Source organism: Myotis davidii, unplaced genomic scaffold (genome assembly GCF_000327345.1).
Source record: "Myotis davidii unplaced genomic scaffold, ASM32734v1 scaffold9, whole genome shotgun sequence".
Classification (NCBI taxonomy): domain Eukaryota; kingdom Metazoa; phylum Chordata; class Mammalia; order Chiroptera; family Vespertilionidae; genus Myotis; species Myotis davidii.
In genome coordinates this window covers 1,614,485-1,630,444 of record NW_006299435.1, presented here as the reverse complement: position 1 = coordinate 1,630,444, position 15,960 = coordinate 1,614,485, and the positions used below count along the sequence as shown (strand labels likewise).

Here is a 15,960-nt window from a genome sequence, read left to right as displayed (position 1 = left end):
CACCCACTGCAAACCTCGGAGAGAAAGCTGCCCTCGCGTTCCGACCGATGCCAGACAGTCCCGCTTCTCCCATTTGAGTCTGGGTCCCTAGAGACTCGCCCAGAACGGGAGCTCAGAATCTGAGACTCCCTTTCGATTGAAAACGACAACCGCGCCCGCAGCTTCCAGCCCGCTCCCGCGTGCCTCCACACCTTTGTATTTTCCGCACTGCGCCTCCTCTGAGTCTCGTATGCTGTTCTCTTTCCTTCTAGTTGAAGAATTTCCTCTCAGCCAGTCTTCCTGTGGTTCTGGGCGATGTCCGTTCCGTCTTTTAGTTGTATTTTTGAAGTGGTTGTTCGAGGCAGCTAACTCCGGTGTTTACCTATGCCGCCATCTTGGTTTCTCCTATTGAGGCTCTTTTGGTTGGAGATGAATAAGGGTCATAGAAAGTTACAGGGTGGAGCTGGAGCTCCATTGGGCCACAAGGTAGAAACTCAGGGCCAGCTGTTTATAGAAGTGGGGACTAAAGCACCTAAGATAGGGGTGGAGAACATCTAGCCCACACAGGCTGTATAAAGCCCACAAAATCATTTGGTCTGGCCCTGCCAAAGTATGAGGGGTGAGTTAATTAAATGTTTGACCAAATATAGCAGGCTAATTTTGTATGGCCCTCAAATGATGTTATAAATATCTAAATGGCCCTTGGCAGAAAAAAAGTTCCCCACCCCTGACCTAAGACAATGCAGATGTTGTGGAGAGGAAGACATGCCTCACCTTAAGTGATAGTTACAGCAAGGGATGGACAGGGGGCACACCCATGCACTGGAAAGGACTACGTGCCACAAAAACCTTTTTTGGGGGGTGTCTACAGGTATGTTTATTCATGCCAGCAAGGGCACGGCACTTCTAGATACTGTCTTTCGTCCCCATCTAACAGTCAACACTCCCCCACTGCGCCCTCAGCTCGGCTGCTAGTGATGACCATGAGCAGGCGCGGGACTCGAACCTTTCAGAGCTTTAGCTCTTTTATCCGCACTGTAGATCTTGTAGATGAGGCTCATGCCCACCCAGATCTCCTGGTAAACCTGGGTGTAGTAGGGCTTCATGGGGACCCACACATTTCTCACGAAGCTCTGAAACATTTTGTCGCAGGACCAACGGTTTGGGCAGCCCCGACCCGCACAGCCAGCTACTCGGGAACCACAAAATCTTTTATGCATGAAGAAACAGAAATCTGGAGAGGTGACATGATCTTCCCAAAGTCACATAGCAAGTCAGTGATGTAGCATCTAACCCCCTTTTCCTGAACTGTAAGACCCAGTTCCCTGGCATTCTAACACAGACACCGCCTGGATTTTCAGATGTGCCTTCTTTACAGTAGACACTCCGTACCTGCCTACCATTTCCGGATAGTCAAGGCAGGCAAATAAAAGGCAGAATTTCATTTCCTTAGTTTATTAAAGAGGACAATGAGCTGTTTAGGTATGTGTGAATTACAGTAATTAGGAATCCAGTTCAGAACATGAGTTATATACACAGAACATCTCAATTTAGACTCTTGCTCCTTTTATGTTAATTTAACAAAAAGCTCTAAACTTTAGAGTCTAAAGCCTCAGCGGAGAAAGTCAAGTACAGCTTCATTTAAGTGGAAAATATTTGCCTTCCACTCTTCTGCTGTGTCCTGAATCTTGTCTCCGCCTAGTAAGCAACCGTTTTCCCTTTATTTATAGAAAAGAATACCTCCTCCCTCCCATTTCATTCAGAAGGAACGCTCTTCAGTGCATTCAAAGCTTCTCCCCACAACAGCAGGGACTCTCAGACACTGGTTAGCTGCAAAGTGCTTTCAAAATATACCACCCTCATTCCTCTCTCCCCCTGCTCTCCAATAAATAAGTAAACGGGTCTTTGGACAGTGGTGACAGCAGAGCGTCAGGGGCACTAAAACAATACGCAACCTAAAGGCACGGGGTGGGGAGGTGAAGGGAAATAAGTGAGAGCCCAGCAGCAGTGAGACTGTTGAGCTCGGCTTTGGAAACGGTGTCAGCATTTTCCATCCTTGGATCCTATGCTAATACGAAACAGGCAGCGCAGGAATGAGAGGACGTCTCTCCTCCGGTGCAGTGACTTGGAATGAGGAGCTGGATTTGTCATTTCAACCAAAACAGTGAGCCTTGAGTTCTATGGGATCATTCCCAAAACTCCTTGAAGGACAAGAGAGCTGCTGGTCAGTCCCTCCAAACAGGGCTGGTCTGGAGGCCTTGGCTTTCAGAGACTCCGCCACGAATTAAAGGGAGAACGGCCTTCCAAGGGGGCAGAGGGACCAATGCCACTGGCGAATCCCTCCCTGCTCCCCTTGCCCCGGTGGTGCCTAAGATCTGACTGTTACCTTACAGTCCCTGCTACTTCCCGTGAGACTCCTGGTTGCCTCCAGCTCAGGCACTTATCAGCTTCCACCAACCATGTGAAACTTTCTGTTCGGCTTCCTGGGGCAGCACACACGCCAAGTTTCCCCGACTAGCAAGCAGCAATGGAAAGACAGGTACACGGGAAGAAGTCAGTCCCAGAACAAAAATGCTGTGGGTTTTAGGTCATAGAGCTGCCAGCCCTTGGGGCAGCGAACCTAACCAGTGTTTTAGAAACAGGTCAGGAGCTTCAGCAACTTAAGAACAACCACAAACATACATGGTCCCGTCAGCAACTTCTCCCATCAAACATACATTAAAAAAAGGGCTGTGTGTGTTAAAGTTAGTAATACGAAAAGGATCAATAAACGTATGGCTATCACCAAGCTAAAGAGTTAAGTGCATAATTGACGTAAAGTCTCTTTTTCTCCCAGGAACACTTAGACTCACAAACACAAATTGTCAGGTTCTCTAACACCACTATCGCAGGAAGCTTTTCCCAACTTTGACAAAAAAAAACTAAGGCAAGAAGAGATCAGCCACCAGGGAGGGTCCGAGCTCTGTTACAGGATGGGGAAAGAGAGAATGGAATTGGGCCATATTTTTACTCAGAATCACAATGACCACCTAACAGAGGATGCAGCAGCAAGAGACCCACCAAATAAGATGGCGGATGGGGTTTCTGTCCTCAGTTTAGGATGGCATCGGGGACTTGTCTGAGCTTGAAAAACCAGATCTGCACCAGAGGTAGGGACCTTATCACCTAAGAAGAGACCAACAGCTTCTCTGACTGAATAAATTACCCTTAAATCAGCCTCATTTATGCTTGGTGTAAGGCTATAAATGGGCCTGGCTGACATATTAGTTCTGTTCTTTGCTTCAAGCCCATCAGAGAAGATAAAGTCAGCGAGCGGTCACATCACCTGCGCCTAAAAGACTTCAAGCTAGGAAGTCGCGGCTGCCTCTGTGAGGTCTCTGTGGATTCCAGGGGAGTAAGAATGCTGTTTCTATGGCCTCAAAAATAGCGAAGTAAGCTGGACACAGTGTCCACAGTGTCCCGTCCTCTGCTGCTTCTCCTCGGGGCACAGTCTGCCCTATTTCAGGACCGGGAGGGAGAAAGCTCCATCCTCCTGTTTCAGCAGCAAAGGAGAAGTGAGCTGGTTGAGACAGGCCTGGCTCAGAGGCTCCAGAACGAAAACAAAATGAAACTGGAAATGATACTTGAGATGCAGCTGCAACCGGATCTGGTCCAGGTGAAGGAGGCCACGGATGTCGGAGAATTGGGTTTCACTGTCCATTCCCCTGGCAGAGGCACCGCAAGCTTCACTTAGGGACCCCTGTGTCAGTTCTGATGGAAATACCTGGTACCTACGATTTGTCACAGCAGACTGGACCCCACCAACCCAACAAAGGTCGGCTCTATATGGACATTAGACAAGTCATTAAAAAATGAGAATAATGATAATTAAAAAAAGAAGTGGGGCAAGTCCTTAAAAGGGCGGCTCAGCTCTGCGTTGTGTGACCCTAGCCCCGAGAAAAGGGGCGTGACGTGCTTTCTTCAGGTGGTCTCCAGGATGGCAGCCTCCAAGGCCAAAGCTTCCGTGGGCTCCTCCTCGTAGTCCGACGTGTAGGACTCCAGGCTCTGCTTGGCCAGCAACTCCCGCCGGGCCTGCAGTCGCTCACACCGGGGACAGCTTCCACATTTGAAACAAGCTTTATGGTAACATGCTTTACATTCTATTGGGGACGGAAAGGTGACAGAGAAGAGCACAGGCTGTATCATCTCGGGCTGGAAGTGAGTTGCCGCTACACCCCTTCCCACCTCGTGGTCTAGGGTGCCTGGGGTAAACACAGGGAGCTGCTGAATCGGGCCAAACGCTTACTAACTGGGGTGGCCGAAGGGAAGTACATTAGCTTTGTGTTCAGTCTTATCTGCCCACTCCACACCCGGCACCAGCCCTCACCTTCACAGGTCCGGCATTTATGGAGCTCAAAAGGGAAGATGATGTCATCCTCGTTCTGACAGAACTCGCAGATGAAGCCCTTGGCTTGGCAGAGCTGGGGAGGAAAGGGACGGGCAGCAAAATGAGGGACAGAACGCCAGGAACCGGCACAAGAAGGTGAACAAAAGTGAAGGGAGGGGCAAAATATAAATGAGACTTGAATGGGCTCTCGGGTGTTCTCCCACTTTCAGAAAAGAGGCCCAGGCTGGACTCAGAAGTGTGACAGGCAAACTAGGACCAGGCTGGGCAGTGTTAGACAAAACTTCAAGGTGGAGATGAGAGGCACGAGTTTCAGAAACTCCACCCATGAGTATGGCTCCCAGTGAAAGGAAGAAAAGTGCCTAAAAGGCTTCCTAAAGTCAAAATTCCAGCATGGGTAATGATTGTATCTTGAAACTAGAGACCCAGTGCACGGGTTCGTGCACTGGTGGGTCCCTTGGCCTGGCCTGTGGGGATCGGGCCAAAACTGGCCTTCTGACATCCCCCGAGGGGTCCCAGATTGTGAGAGAGACAAGAAAATTGAAGCTTACCTGAGAGAGGGCAAAGTATTTCCATTGGTCACAGTGACTGAAAATACTAAAGTCAAGACCCAGGCCCTCTCCAGATGCTAACCCAGGTTCTCCTCCCACATCATGGCAATTCTCTGGTGAAGGTCTGCCCAGTTACTCAGGGGCAATGCCAGCACCAAATCCTCTCCTGATTCTAGATTCTTTCCACCTGGATGATTTAGCTATTCATCCTAGGGACTAGCAATCCTGTCCAGCTTCTCTCTCAGTGTCGACAGGCCATTTCAACTTCCTGGAACTAAGTGGCAAGAACCCTGGGTCCATCCCACAACCCGTATCCCCAGGCAAGGGTCCAGTCACACACTAAAGTGAGACTTTCTTTTTTTTTTTTTCTTTTTAAATATATTTTATTGATTTTTTTACAGAGAGGAAGGGAGAGGGATAGAGAGTTAGAAACATAGATGAGACAGAAACATCGACCAGCCGCCTCCTGCACACCTCCTACTGGGGATGTGCCCGCAACCAAGGTACATGCCATTGACCGGAATCGAACCTGGGACCTTTCAGTCCGCAGGCTGATGCTCTATCCACTGAGCCAAACCGGTTTGGCTAAAGTGAGACCTTCTTACCATGCATCGCTCCACATGGGCAGCCCCCGCCCTGGTGAGCTCAGCAAGCCGGGGCCCCAGCTCCCCCTTCCTGGTTGCAGTGAGGTCATTCAGCGAGTACAGGTGGAGATCCTCTGTCAGGTGGCCTGGAACTGTGTCAAAGGAATCCAGAAGGCTACAGGAGAGGAGGGGAGGTGCGTGGGAGCAGAGAATGAACACCAGAGTAGAAGGATCTCCATCAATAAGCAGGATAAGGGAAGAGAAGGGGTCCGGGCAGGGGTAATGAAGTGGGCAACGCTCAGCTAGCCTCGGTGTTCCAGGCCACCCCCTCCCTCCCACACTACCAGGTGTCGGGATGGCAGAAGTGACTTTTATACCCTTTTGCAGAGTAATTAATGACAGCTTGCAAAAAGTGGTGGGCCTGCCCTGGAGAGAATCACCACAGAGATGCCCTTCCAGAGAGAGGAATACAGACAGCTACTGCTTCTCATTTACCTTTTCTGGAATTTTCTGCAACAACCCCCTACTCTCCTTCTACACATAACAAGGGCCAACTGCTGGGACATGTTTCTGTCGGAGACATTAACTCAGCCAGAGGCCTCCATGCAAGACTTACTCTTTGGCCAATCGGCAGGTCTTGAACATGTTCTTCATGTGATACAGCTGGATCCGCAGCAGCTGAGGAGACAGATGGTGTGGTGGTGGTGGGGAGTGGGGTGGGGGGGTAAGAAGGGGTATGAAAAGAAGAGAAGCAACCATTAGATCAGTACCTTTAAACCCTGAGAGTCAGACGTTCTCTATACAGGTAACTTAACAACTCACTTCAAAGTGACCTCCAGTCAGCCCCTCTGATGGGTCAGTCTCCCAAATCACATACACAGTTAGGAGCCGCTAAGAAATCCAGAGTTCAAATTTCCCACCTGAGACCCTATTCTCCATCCATAATATTTTCAGAGAAGGGATAAATCCTGCCGTTGCCAGTGAGTGCTACCTACATCTTCAGAGCTGCCTTGGCAGGTTTCGGATTCTAACTAGACAGACACCTGGGAGATGGCAACAGAGAGTACACAGAGACGGTATGGACGGTGAGATGTGACAGCAATGGCACGGTGACAAAGAGAAGCATGGTGATCGTGGGAAAGTCTGTACAAACACAGGGAGAAGGTGCGAAGGGTAATCTCCGATGTGACCTTTTTCACGGGTCTTACCCCAACTTGATTGAGCAGCTTGACCTTCCTGTAGAGGGCACTGTTGATGTCCTGCACATTGAAGAGAGGATCATTCCAGATCTTAATGAGCAGGTCCTTGGAGAAATTGCTGACATAATACTTGCTGAAGTCCCACTTGCGCAGAACCCGGCTGGGGATGACCATCTGGGCGTTCTCATGGCAGCACTGACAGAAGTACTTGCCCAAGTACTCCAGCTACTGCAGCCGCTTGATATAATCTAGAAAAACCAGGAAGTCAAAAGGTCAGATGTGTCTTCCCCATCTATAGAAGCTGGTGAGGCAGCGCTGCTGTTCCTTTTGAAGAGCAGGAGGAATGGCCAGGGAGCTCTAGCCACCTCTGTTCGAGCTCCCAAAGTTGGCAGCAACCTATGTAATGGAGCCTGTGTCTTCTGTGTAACATCCTGGAGGCACCTCAGAAAACAAACCCTGCCAGAGTTTGTATCCTCCAAGGACTTGGTCAAAAGTACCAAACTTTCCCTGGTATACACTCCTGGCAATGTGCTCCTAGAAATAATTCCCCTCTGACTGCCTATTCTTATCTCTTCCCCTCCAGGCCCCTTCCTTCCTTTTCCCAATTCTGTCTGTCACCTCCTCTTATTACCTCTCTGACCAGATCTCCCTGCCCAAATGAGTGGAAGAATAAAGCCCTTGGAGTCAGTATGGGGGCGAGAGAAGATACTCACCAGGGTCTGTCCGGATGCCACAGCCTGCACAGCGGTAATTCTGCTTGGCCACAGCAATTTTCCTCCTGTGGAAAGGGGAAGGGAGCAGATTGGCAGATACCAGCAGCATGAGGCCTCCAAGATGTGAAGGATGAGGATACAAACATAGGGCTCTTGTTAAGGCTGGAAAAAGCAGCATTCACCTATTTTTTAGAATTAGACAAACGGAACCTATTGGAAGAACCAATTCAAACTAAGGATTAAAAGAATTTAGGTCTAGGCAACAATTCTCCTCAATAGTGAACCATCCTTTCTGTACAAATGTAAAAGATGAGAAACAGTAAAAACAGAGAACAACAGAAAAGAAAAGCAGTCATCCCAGGATAAAAGACTAATTTCTTCCGGGTTGCTCTGTGAAGGAATGGTAGGATGGAGTCAGACTTACAGACAAGATGGAAATCCTCTCCCACTGCCTCTTAGAATTGTGTGGGATGTACAGTGAGATGCAGAGACAGGGGGATGAAGAGACAGCCCTGACAATCCAAAGAGAATGTGTCTTTTTTCAGGGGACACAGTCATTGGCTACTCACGTTGGGGCTGGATGAACGTTAAAAATTATCTGAGGCCGGGGTGGGGCCCACTCCAGGTTACCACGCACACGGATACGCAGTTTGTAGATGTCAGCATGCTGCCCGTCATCTGGTGAGATGGGCAGTGAGTCAGGGATGGGCAGGAGCTGCAGGAGAAAAGCACAGGGTGATCTAACCAACAGTCTGAGGGAACACAGATGCTTGAACCTTCTGGCCATGAAAGAAGCAGTCAATGAAAGACATTTCAGGAAGATCATAGGTAAGAGCTTCCGGAACCTTGTCCCTTGAAACCATGAGACACCAGGCTACTGGAAGTAAGAACCTTGGTTCCAAGAAGCAAAAGGAACAGGAGCTGCATCCCGGTGTGGTAGCACCCATTGCTGATGCTGTCCCAGACCCACCCGGGACTCCTGGGTGCTTCATGCCTTACTCAACGGCAGAACAAAGAAGAATCTGAAAAATTCGCTTTTTCACAGTGTCTCAGAGGTGGTCACACACAGGAGGTCTGCCTCTGGGTCTAGTGAGCAGTCATGTGGAATAAGGACAGTGGAGGAGCCATTATCTGTTTTGTTTTTGTTTTTGTTTTAAAATTTGAGTTTACATTTTTATTTTTAAAAAATATATTTCTTGCCGAAATTGTGTGTCTAATTCTTCAGAGAGGAAGTGAGAGATAGAAACATCAATGATGAGAATCATTGATCAGCTGCCTCCTGCATGCCCACTCCTGGGGATCAAGCCTGCAACCCAGGCATGTGCCCTTGGCCAGAATTGAACCTGGGACCCTTCAGTCTGCAAGCCGATGCTCTATCCACTGAGCCAAACTGGCTAGGGCGCCATTATCTGTTTTGACAATTGCTAGGGAAAACCTAGGTAGGCATTCATTCATTCATTCAACAAATTTGTAAGAACGGCTTCTGTGAAAGGAAGGAAACACATAGGCTCATTCTGGATTGGGGACATGTGACAAAAGAGAACAGTATCAGAAAGGCTCACAACCTCCTGGGGCTGGAAAGGGGGTGGAGACAAAGAGCTGAAGAATCTACCTTCTGAGGGGCATCATGCTCTGGAACTAGCCACTCTAGCTCTGAGGCGGCTGGGAGCTGCATCCCCTCAAACTGCTTCAGGAGCCCCATGGCTACTGCCTCGGCGGACGTGGAGTGGAGGAAGCAGTGGGAGCTGGAAAGAAGAGAGGCAAGGAAGGCTGAACATAGAGAAAAGGCAGGAAGATGGAGCCTTCCTTTCGGGACCTGCTACCACACGCAGTGACTTCTGGGCTGAGGGAACACCCACAGTCATCCCAGTCTGCTAAGCTTCGTTTCCTATCATCTTTAGACACATGTGCACAGTGGAAAATACACTGGCCTCATAGTCCTGAGACCTAGGCTCCTATCCCACTTATCTGCAATGCATGGCACTGCTAGTTAAGAATTCTGTATCACTTCAGTTTCTCTATACTTCAGTTTCTTTAGCGCAAAATGGGGATCATAATGCCTGTTTACAAAATAAAGTGAGTAAACTGCTTTGTGGTCTATAAAGAGCTATTGTTACTCACAAACGAGCTACTACAATGTGGAACCTGTCCAATTTGATTTCATAGTCAGAAATCATGATCACTCTTTTCAATTTGTGGCCTAATCGTCTGGGGGCCTCTGGTATAATCTGTGAGGAAAGAAGGAGCAATCCATACAGTGAGCTTTGCCTCCACCAGAGCCCACCCTTTGTGAACCATTGATCTTCTGCTCTCTTGCCCTGGGCTTCCCACCATCATTCAGGCAGGCCCATCACTTAACCTTGCCTCTTTGTGAACTTGGACGGCTTCATCCATGGTCTTTCCCATCCTATGCCAAGAACCGGGTTTGTTTCTCCATATACCTTGAGGTTTTTTGTTTTTTTCCAATTACAGTTTACAGTCAACATTATTTTGTAATAGTTTCAGATATTCAGCATGGTGGTTAGATAATCTTATACATTATAAAGTGATCCCCCGATATTTCATTTACCCACCTAGCACCAAACATAGTTACTACAATATTACTGACTACACTCCTTGTGCTGTATTTTATAACCCCTGACTATTTTGTAATTACCAACTTGTACTTCTTAGACCTAACATATTCACTTCTGAGTATGTATCTGAAGAAACCTAAAACACTAATTCGAAAGGATTTATGCACCCCTATGTTCACTGTTGCGTTATTTACAATAGCCAAGATATAGAAGCAATCCAAGTGCCCATCAATAGATGAGTGGATAAAAAAGTTGTGGTACATATATATACAATGGAATATTACTCAGCCATAAAAAAGAATGAAATCTAACCATTTGCAACAGCGTGGACATCCTACAGGGTATTTTGCTAAATAAAATAAATCAGACATAGAAAGGCAAATAGCATATGATTCCACTTATAAGTGAAATCTAAAAAACAAAATAAATGAACAATGATTTTACTTATTTTTTAAAAAGTACTTACAAGGTCTGGGAGGAGGAAATCAAGGGTTTGTTGTTTGAGGCTGTGCTCCTTCTGATGTCAGCATCTAAACAGAAATCAGAGATGAGGGGAGTAAGGGATAATAATGGAAACCTTTCCAAGCTATTGCAGCTAAGCACTCAGGGTGGCATCTAGGTGCTACGTTCTATGCAGGATAAGCAGCAAAGTCCAGGTGAAGCTCTGCACATAGTTTATAGTTTGGCTCTGTTCAAGTCACAACCAGGCTGATTAGTGAAAGTAAGCATAGCACAGAGAAGGTCAAAGTGGATACAAATCCAGGTGAAATAACAAACTCAGACTTGGTGCAAGACAGTGAACAAGAAAATGAGGCATCCTAAGGCACACAGGGACACATCCTATACCAAGCAGAAACCCGAAATAAACTACTCCACTCTCTCCCTCATTCTCTAAATCTCAAGTCCTCTTAAATAATAAACTCTCAGAGGCAAGAGCTTTATCTAGCTCTTTTTCGTAACAGAATCAATACTTAACATAGAACGTGGATCACAGAAGTTACTCTTAAATGTATATGGAATTGGAACTTCTCTCCTAACATCTGATCACTATTGCTATTACCCCTGAATGTGAGAAGTCTTTCCATATCCTTAAAAAAAGCTTCATGGAAAGACTGCCTTCCTGGCTGGTAGTAAAGAATTTGTCAGGAAAGAAAAGAATTTCCCCGTGGCTTGGCAACTCCCTGGATATGCTTGATAAGCAACAAATTTGCACAGAGCTATTATTCAACATGATCTTTAGGCATAATTGCAGAAAACTATGGCAGACTTTTCAACACATATTTCTGATAAAGAATTTTGAAGATTTCTAATAATGATATGCCTGAACCTCCAGAGACCTCATCTACCCAAATACTTTAATGGGGGAATGTGAAACATAGCAGTCATGTCCAAGAAAGGCAAATAGAATCTATTCAGTCATGAAAACAAGACTGTTCAGATAAATCTAATCCCTCATTTCCTTTGATGCCCAATGAAAAGAGCTTCTTTCACTAATTAAACCTACACAATGATCAATCTACTGCATTCAAGCCTCTCAATAGAGCTCACATGACATCACTCTGCACTTGGCTATGAATAGCTCAATTGTTCTCCACATTTCCTCTCTCTATATATTTTTTGTATGTACCATGTGAGAAAATGAGATCGTGTCTAATCCTTCTGTTTGGCCCTAAAATACTTAACACAGGCTCTATATACAAGTATATATTCAAATAATATTCCTAACAAACCAATGTCTTCAAAGCTATATACACAAGAGAACAAAATTAAAATCTGTCAATTTTCATATGCTTTCTAAGCATAGCAAAACTCAAGACAGAAACAGCATTTTTTACTATTAAATAACAAATTTTATTTTATTTTAACGAATAAGTTCATATATATCATAATTATCTGCCTGAATTTGAACCATCAAAATCCAGATCCCAATATGTTGCTAGTTGTCTATTCCATTCTAAATAGTGCTAATGGAGGAGAAAAAAAAATTCAGAGAATAGTATACCTTCATGGACCATTGGGTTTGTACCATTTATGTGATTAACACCTACACTGTCTTGGATTGTGCTTAAGTCTTGCCTTATCCTTATAACCCTCAGAGTGTTTTGTACATAATAGGTTTTCAGAAACCAGTTCCCAAATAAATGATTAATTGGCTAAAAGCAAAAAGCGAACTTTAGCTTGTTTGGCAGTGATAAAAAAGGAAAAATGAGAGAAGATCTTAGATATCCATGAATAAGAGTTAACTAATGCTGTTACTTTAGGACCAGGCTATTAAAGAAAACAGCAGAGAGGAGAGGTGACTGATATTTCGTGATTGCTACGGAAACCATCGTCTTCATAAAAACTATTCAGCAATTCTTCATACTCAAAGAGAGAAAGTCCTATTTTCTTTGAGAGAAAATTAAACTTTCCTCTTTGAAAAATATAGTTAAGTCATATTTTATCACATTTCTTCCTCCTCTTCCTCCTCCTCATCCCCTTCGTATTCTTCTTCCTTCTCCTCCTTCTCCTCATTCTCCTCCTCCTCCTCCTCCTTCTCCTTCATCATCATCATCACAGGTGCAATGATTTCCTAGCTCATCATGAATCCTACCAAGAGGGTGGAAAACCACAGAGATCTAGATATCAAGATCTTACCCCAGTAGAGGAGGGGACAGGCAGCACCTGATATCATAAGGGACATGACTCCTGACACTGGTCAAGTATCATGAAGGCCTGTGGGTACTGGGCTTCTGCTGCATCCTGTTGACTCTCCAGTCCAGTTATGGCGAACCTATGACACGCGTGTCAGAGGTGACACGCGAAGTCATTTTTTTGGTTGATTTTTCTTTGTTAAATGGCATTTAAATATATAAAATAAATATCAAACATATAAGTCTTTGTTGTAAATATCAAAAAATTTCTATATGTGACACGGCACCAGAGTTAAGTTAGGGTTTTCAAAATGCTGACACGCTGAGCTCAAAAGGTTCGCCATCACTGCTCTAGTCAGTCCAAGCAGATGACTAAGTAATGTGGTTGGAACACTAGTCAAGTATTTGGATAAAAGTAGACAAGGGTCTAAGATAATTAGGGGGTAAAGAGAGAGGAGGAAGCTATTCATCTGGATGGATTACATGTACCCCCAATGAAAACACTTTAGAAAGAACTCTGAGAAGCTTTCTTCCTAAGTGGAAGTTAATATAATTATGAAACTTTTTTATCAATTCAGTTACAAAAACATGTTTCTGATGCTTTAATAGGACAAGGCTATTACTACTGACTGAAAAAGTTAAAAGAATATATAAACAAACAACAAAAATAATGACATGTTATAAGAATTTTTGCATGTCCAGATACTGATATAGGGATACTCAGGGAAGAACTAGTTAAAACTTTGGTACAGTAGCAAAATCAACACAGGCATAGGAATAGAGTCAACTTCAGAATGTTGGTTTCCACACTGCTTTCCTTCTAGCAGATAAGGTTATACCCAAGAATACATCTAGAAATCCAACACCAATGAATTTTCTATAACTGCTGATTCAAAAGGAAATACTTCAAAAAATCAAAAGGAAACACTTCAATATGAAGAATCATAATTATTCCTGTTATAAAAGGGAGAAAAAATATTTTAAAGAAGGAGGGTAGGGAGAAGCAACTGATTACCTTGAATTGGGTATACTTGTCAGAAAATACAGTTCATGAACTTCCCTCTTTATATATTTTACCTATTTTCAATTTATTGCCTTTCAGCTGCAAACCTGTCCTTTTGTCTGTTCTATGATAGTGGAGCTGGGCTTGTAAAAAGCAATCTTTTGCTAGCTGGTGCGATGTTAACTTTTGTCAGTAGAGGGCACTGGAGGGACACTGGAGGAGGAAGGGTTTCTCCTGCTGGTTCTGTGCGCTCCTCTAGGCAGACGCCTGTGCTGCAAGTGCCTCTCCCCAGAGTAAGCATGCCTTCCCATCGCCTTGCAGCCGAGTCCTACTAGTAATACATCTTCTCATAAATGGCTTCCCTTGGCACCTCCTGGAAAAGCTTCACAGCAAGAACCACCTCCCCCAGCTCCCCTTGAGTTCTGAGGCATGGCACCTCCCTGGGGGATGCCTCCTCTAGCACCCGAGAGAATGATTTCCTGGTGAGGGCCGTTGGCATGGCATCTTATGTGGACAGCATCCCCTGGCACACTCTCAGGGCTGCTCTGCAGCTTCAGAGAACTTCTCTACCATCCAGTGAGCCTGGAGGTCTGAATCTCAACCTTAGAGATGTGGCCTCTTCTACATTTGTTCCTACCCCGGTGCTCTAGCTCAGTCGTAGGGATAGTGACTGCTGCCTCTATTTGCTATCCCTGAATGTTCTACTGTTCTCTTTGCTCCTTATGAGCCAGTTTCCCATTACTTTGATCCCCCATTATAGTTAATAATTCTTTATATTAAACTTTCCCTATTCAAATTACTGTGTGGTTTCTGTCTCTTGATTGGACCCGACTAGATACATATGTGCAGAAGATTGAAATTATAGGAGAATCTAAAAAGGAAGATAATGAAGAATTGATGCAGCTGTAACTGACGAGGATAAAGAAGGGTTAGGGATAAAAAGAATAACAAAACACTAAAACTAAAAAAGCTGAAAAGACTATCTGCAATTGGGAGCTTACGAATGATATCATACCAGTTTGGTAGACACCATCAGAATAAACAGGTAAGGTGACAGAAGCCAGAAACAAAAGATCATATATTGTATGATTATATTGATATGAAATGTCCAGAAAAAGGCAAATCTATAAGAGACAGAAGGTAGATTAGCAGTGGACTGGGTCTTGAGGTGGGGAAGAGAATAACTGTAAATGGGTACTTACTGGGATGGTGAAAATGTTCTAAGACTAGATTGTGGTGATGGTTGCACAACTTGGTAAATTTGCTAAAAATTATTATACACTTAATTAAAGTGGTTAAATGTTGGTATGTAAGTATGCGTCAGTAAAATTGTTTTTAAAAAAGAAATAGATGTTAATTAATACAAAGCTTTCTATGATTACAAGGTTTATATCCACTTTATTGCTAGGAGGAAGTAACTTTCAAATCTATTTCCTTCATAAACACTTCTGTTCCATATGGTTTATTTGATGAATCAGGATCTAAGAAAAGTGATTACATTAAGCAGAGTATTACATGTGCAGAGTATTTATCATAGATGTTGTCCATAATATGATTCTTAATTTTTCCAAGGATGTTATAGATTCTGATGACTTTCCTAGGATAGTATTACAAAAGACTCTTCAGTAGCATAAATCATTTACAGTGATCAAAAAGAAACCTCTAGCCCTAGCTGGGTTGGCTTAGTGGATAGAGTGTTGGCCTCCAGACTGAAGGGTCCCGGGTTCAATTCTGGTCAAGGGCACATATCCAGGTTGCAGCTTCCCTCCGGCACCCGGGGGAAGGAAGGCCTACTCTTGCACGAATTTCGTGCATTGGGCCTCTAGTAATCAATAAACACACAATCAAAGGACTGTGATTGTAAACATTAAAAACCAGTTAAAAAGTGACAGAATAATATACCTCAAGCAAGGAAAGACTATGTTAGAATAAATTACAATTCAGGAGTAGAGAAAAGGGCACCTAATTATTTTTATTTCTCTAAATCTTGATCTAATTTTAAGCAATTATTTCAATTTCTAGTTGCTGACAATATTAAGTTAAAATTAACTTTAATAAAAGTCACAAGTTTTGTGTTTGTGAGTTGTAAAGCCATTTTGAGTAGAAAACTGCTACTGTCTTTGTTATCCCACCTACAGAAAGGCTATCTGTTTGGATCACAAAGCCATTACTAAAGCCAAACATGTGCAGCGTTAAATCCTAACTGTAGGCAGAGTACCGAGGGGAGAGATTTTGGCTCTGTAAATCCAAAACTCTAAAGAGACACTAAGCTTCATGCCATTCTCTCTGACTTTTGCTATCTGGATATGTGGCAGTAGCTTAGCTATAGTTTTAAACT

At 44.5% G+C, this 15,960-nt stretch overlaps 2 protein-coding genes across 2 annotated transcripts in view; both read right to left on the bottom strand.

Moving 5' to 3' along the window:
* Nucleotides 1-839: 839 nt before the first annotated feature.
* Nucleotides 840-1,146, bottom strand: LOC102752618 (6.8 kDa mitochondrial proteolipid-like). The gene has a single exon (XM_015571308.1). It carries the CDS (start codon nucleotides 1,119-1,121, stop codon nucleotides 951-953), a length of 171 nt encoding a protein of 56 aa, XP_015426794.1. The 5' UTR covers nucleotides 1,122-1,146; the 3' UTR covers nucleotides 840-950.
* A 272-nt stretch (nucleotides 1,147-1,418) lies between these two features.
* RUBCN (RUN and cysteine rich domain containing beclin 1 interacting protein) overlaps nucleotides 1,419-15,960 on the bottom strand; it is a 29,983-nt gene continuing 15,441 nt past the window's right edge. The window contains 9 exon segments of the mRNA XM_015571306.1: nucleotides 1,419-4,118; nucleotides 4,346-4,439; nucleotides 5,520-5,673; nucleotides 6,115-6,176; nucleotides 6,707-6,945; nucleotides 7,411-7,475; nucleotides 7,980-8,125; nucleotides 9,023-9,155; nucleotides 10,453-10,516. Of these exon segments, the coding sequence (XP_015426792.1) occupies nucleotides 3,940-4,118; nucleotides 4,346-4,439; nucleotides 5,520-5,673; nucleotides 6,115-6,176; nucleotides 6,707-6,945; nucleotides 7,411-7,475; nucleotides 7,980-8,125; nucleotides 9,023-9,155; nucleotides 10,453-10,516 (1,136 nt within the window). The 3' untranslated portion in view covers nucleotides 1,419-3,939.

What these genes read in the sequence shown, in the direction of transcription:
- LOC102752618 (XM_015571308.1), bottom strand. Translation starts at nt 1,121, where the DNA reads ATGTTTCAGAGCTTCGTGAGAAATGTGTGGGTCCCCATGAAGCCCTAC.